At 48.9% G+C, this 3,970-nt stretch overlaps 1 protein-coding gene across 2 annotated transcripts in view; it reads right to left on the bottom strand.

Moving 5' to 3' along the window:
- The window catches only part of LOC113204092 (polypyrimidine tract-binding protein 1), an 80,243-nt gene extending 76,718 nt beyond the window's left edge, over positions 1 to 3,525 (bottom strand). For both annotated transcript variants that reach the window (XM_052271247.1, XM_052271246.1), the window contains exon 1: positions 3,425 to 3,525. In XM_052271247.1, the coding sequence (XP_052127207.1) occupies positions 3,425 to 3,475 (51 nt within the window). In that variant the 5' untranslated portion in view covers positions 3,476 to 3,525. The remainder of the gene's footprint in view (positions 1 to 3,424) is intronic.
- Positions 3,526 to 3,970: the final 445 nt, after the last annotated feature.

Genomic DNA, 3,970 nt, shown 5'->3' with positions numbered 1-3,970 from the left:
CGGGGTCCTCGCGGCCTCGCGGGGCCCTCGCGGCCTCGCGGGGTGGTCCGCGGGGTCCTCGCGGACTCGCGGGGTGGTCCGCGGGGTCCTCGCGGACTCGCGGGGTGGTCCGCGGGGTCCTCGCGAACTCGCGGGGTGGTCCGCGGGGTCTTCGCGGCCTCGTGGGGTGGTATTTTTGGCCTCCTTTTTATTGCTCTTGTTTCAAGAGCACAAGTCAAGAGCTCGTATCAAGTACAGATCTGTACTTGTTCCAAGAACTTACTTTTCTGGGTGCACAATGCACTCATTCATCCACCTCTCCCTACCGGTGCGGTCCTGAGCGCCAGCAATGGACTGGACCCCCACCCTCTCTCCCCTTTCACACACACACTCTCTCTGGCCGACCAGCACACGAACTCCCTCTCCCCTTACCACAACCGCAGGCTGTATGAAGGGGGCGCGAGAAAGCAGAGGGCGTGGAAAACAGCAGATGAAATATTTGTAAAGCGAGGCCAACTTCATTTACTTGATAATTCAATTTGAGTTTGATATTGTGTTAGAAGTTGCGCCGGCAGCAGTGTGGCGGCTGCTGGGGATAAAGCACGGAGCAGTCAGTCCGCACAGACGGGGGAGCGGGGGAGGGGGACGGGAGGGGCGGGAGAGGAGAGGGGAGGGGAGGAAGAGGGGAAGGCTGTGAGGTCATTGCTCACTAACGAATAGTACCAAATAGTATCGTAACAAAGTGAAAGAGACAAATACGTATTTAGTCATTGTATGCAGAAATACAGAAAAAAAAGCAGATTGTTACTAAAAAATTAAACCGGCGTTATTCGTCAAACGACGTAAACAATCCCAACAGGAAAGAGGAAAGAGGGAGGTGGGGCACTCTGAAAAATAGTAGGTAGGTTTACCTTTACCTTCTCTGACGCAAGTTGTAAAATTACAATTTGAAATCGTAAAAAAACATGCTGTACGGATCGACTTAAAATCCATTGGCAAGGAATAAATCTGTCCTCGTAAATTAACAACTTAAATTATAATTCAAGTTTACAAAATTTTTGTAAGTTTACGACGATATTTTTCAGAGTGGGTATAAGGAAGAGGAGACCAGAGCGAGGAGGCGAGGGCAGCAAAGACACACGTCCTCGGATGTTCCACTAAGCGGCTCAGCAGCGGTGAAAACCACACATGTCCAATATAAGTAAGGGAGTGGGAAAGACATCGGAAAACCCATAGAAAAAATGTTTGAAGTAAGCTCGCTCGCACACGTGTGGAGGCACACACAGAGTCCCACAAAGCGGCCTTCTTTTGACATGACCGATTACCATCTGCTCTACAAAACACACTAACGGTGTACGCTAGAACAGTCGACCATGCACACACAAGGTAGACCGTGTCTGCAGGTAAGTAAGTACAGATGGCCCCCAGTGGGCGAAGAGGGTGGGGAGAGAGAGGGTGAGAAAGACAGAAATCCTCTCGCCAAACAAAAGGGGGCGACTCGAAGGAGGGAAGGTGGCTCCGAATTAACTCGCCTTGCGGGCCGAATTCCAAATTAAACAGTAATTTACAAAGAAGATTTAAGCCTTCCCTCCCTACCCCACCCTTGCGCAGAGCAAACCACCAGCCTTGCATTAAATATCGACGCAAAGACACTCCGGGCGATTAGCAGAAGGAAACAAGATAAAAGGCGGAGAGCGCGGCCAGAGCGCAGCCGGCCCCCAGTAAGTCAGCCGGGGGCCACGCCTCGGCCGCAGCTGGTGCGCCAATATCAGGAACCAATGAGCATGCAACAGAGTGAGGCGAGCTAGAAAATGGAAGAGAAAACAAGCAGCATGGGCCTTCTAGCGGCATCTTTCTCGCGGCCGAAACTGTCCCACAACCATAAAATAGTATCCTTAAACCAAGAAAAATTTCTTTTAAAATATTACAAGGAAATTTTTTTCTTGGGTTAAGGCATTTCTAGTGTTTCCAAGGAAATTTTCTTTAATCTAACGACAAGTTTCAGTTTATTTCACCGATCATTGCCTTATATGCTTATATGCTAAGGAAAATTTCCTTGCATTTGAGGTAAAAGTAGCCTACATGACTTGTTTCAAAGGATACCATTTTGTGGGTGCATCATGTTTAGAGTGTGGTGCGGGGAGAAAAGCAAAGCCCCCCTCCCCTCACCCCACCCTTTTTGCTTCTTGATGGCTGGATAAGAGCAGGGAGAGTTTGGAACAGGTGCGATCCGCAAGGGGCGCTGGACGCCTCGCTGGACAACCTGGACGGGCGGGAGAGCACCGCCCGGCCAAGCCACCCTCCTCTACAGGGGCGTAAGGACGGGGTAGTTATTCAAATCAGCCCCTCCCTACCACCGCACCCCTACCCCCTCCACTCAGGCCGAGCGGTCGCCCTCAAACTCGCCACCACCACGCACCACACATCGACACACACACAAACACTCACACTCACACACGGCGAAACACAATATATTCACTCCCGCCCTCACGTCCCGTTCCCTTCTTTTCCGAGCCATAGATAAATAGTCGGCTTAACGAATGTTTATATGCAGCAGGGGAGGCGTGCACAGGGCGTGCGGAGCGCGGGACGCAAAGTCTATACATTAATGCAAAATATAATCCCCCACGCCACCGCTGGCGCGGGTAGGGCGTTTGATTCAGCGGGCACCTGGGAGACATATATCGACACTTCAGAGAGGGAGACAGCAGCGCAGCCAGCCGCCTGCCTGGGCCTGCTCCCAGTCACATAAGAGAGCATTTTCCTCGGGATACTGCTGCTGCTGGCTTCTCCGGCATTATGTTTGTAAGAAAGCACAAGCTCAAGTGCATATTCAAGCTTTTGATGTGGAAAAGCAGGACAGCAAGTTCTATTATTAGTAGTGGAATGCAAGTTGACTCACAAGATTCAATTCAAATCTCTAGGAAATCTTGTCCTCTTAGTGGCACATGCAGACACACGTCAGATTCACTGTTGAAGAATTTCGTCATTTCACGATAAAAATATGTCACGAATGGTTAGTAATTGAAATTAACGAGTATTATTCGTCAAGTTCAGTTACGAACTGTTCGTAGCGGAATAAAACAAACTATATTCGTAGCATTATAGAACTATTTAATAGTGCCAATTTATCAGGATGTTAGAATGTTTGTTTCAAAATATATTTCGTCCAAGATTGTTTTCTCAGGACAACAACCGAGCTACAAACTGTTCGTCATTTTACGAATCTATTCGTTACTTTTAAATAACGAAGAGTTTGTGAAGAAAATTTAACAGTGCATTTTTCGTAAAATTACGATATAATTTCCAACAGTGTTGATATCAGACATCATCCACCAGATCGATATTATAATCCTGCTTTATAGCTATTTCAAAAGAGGAGGGTGGGCCGTGCCGTAGGCCCCTAAAACGGGGCGGACATATTCATCACTTCGTTGTTCCTCACCTTTTTCGCGTCATTGTTGTTATCTGCGTGGTTGGCCTGCGGACTCATCATGTTGCCATTGCTGACGGCCGCCGTCTGGGAGAGTAGCTCGTCCGAACCCCTCTGCAACACAAAAAGGAAACAAGAATGTAAAAACATTTTTCTTAGCCTTGACACGAATTTGTTGTCACTCGAGAACGGTTCGTCGATCTCAAAAACACGCAATAACAAAATAAAAACAACAAGGTCCATAGGGGTCAAATATTTTTAGGGAGAAGTAACAGCAACCAGAAGTCCTCCTTCGCCGCGTCAAAAAGATCCATTTGAAAAAAGATAAAAAAGAAAGGTGCAAACACGTCATTGCGCGCGCCACCCCAACGCAAAGGTGCGGCTCTTCGTCTTTCCTCCCTCTTTTTTGTTCCTTCACTCTCTCCAACGCGACCGAGACGAGGCCATCACCGTACCAGACAAAAGCATCGGAACACTGCACCCGCCCCGCCCCTCCCAAATGTCCCGAGCAGCAGGCGCCGCCTAGCGCCGCCCTCAGCCCGATAGACAAAGACGTTT

The sequence above is a fragment of the Frankliniella occidentalis genome, unplaced genomic scaffold (genome assembly GCF_000697945.3).
Source record: "Frankliniella occidentalis isolate FOCC.00 unplaced genomic scaffold, Focc_3.1 Scaffold156, whole genome shotgun sequence".
NCBI classification, from domain to species: domain Eukaryota; kingdom Metazoa; phylum Arthropoda; class Insecta; order Thysanoptera; family Thripidae; genus Frankliniella; species Frankliniella occidentalis.
The sequence above is the reverse complement of the archived record's forward strand: the minus strand, read 5'-3'. Positions and strand labels throughout refer to the sequence as shown.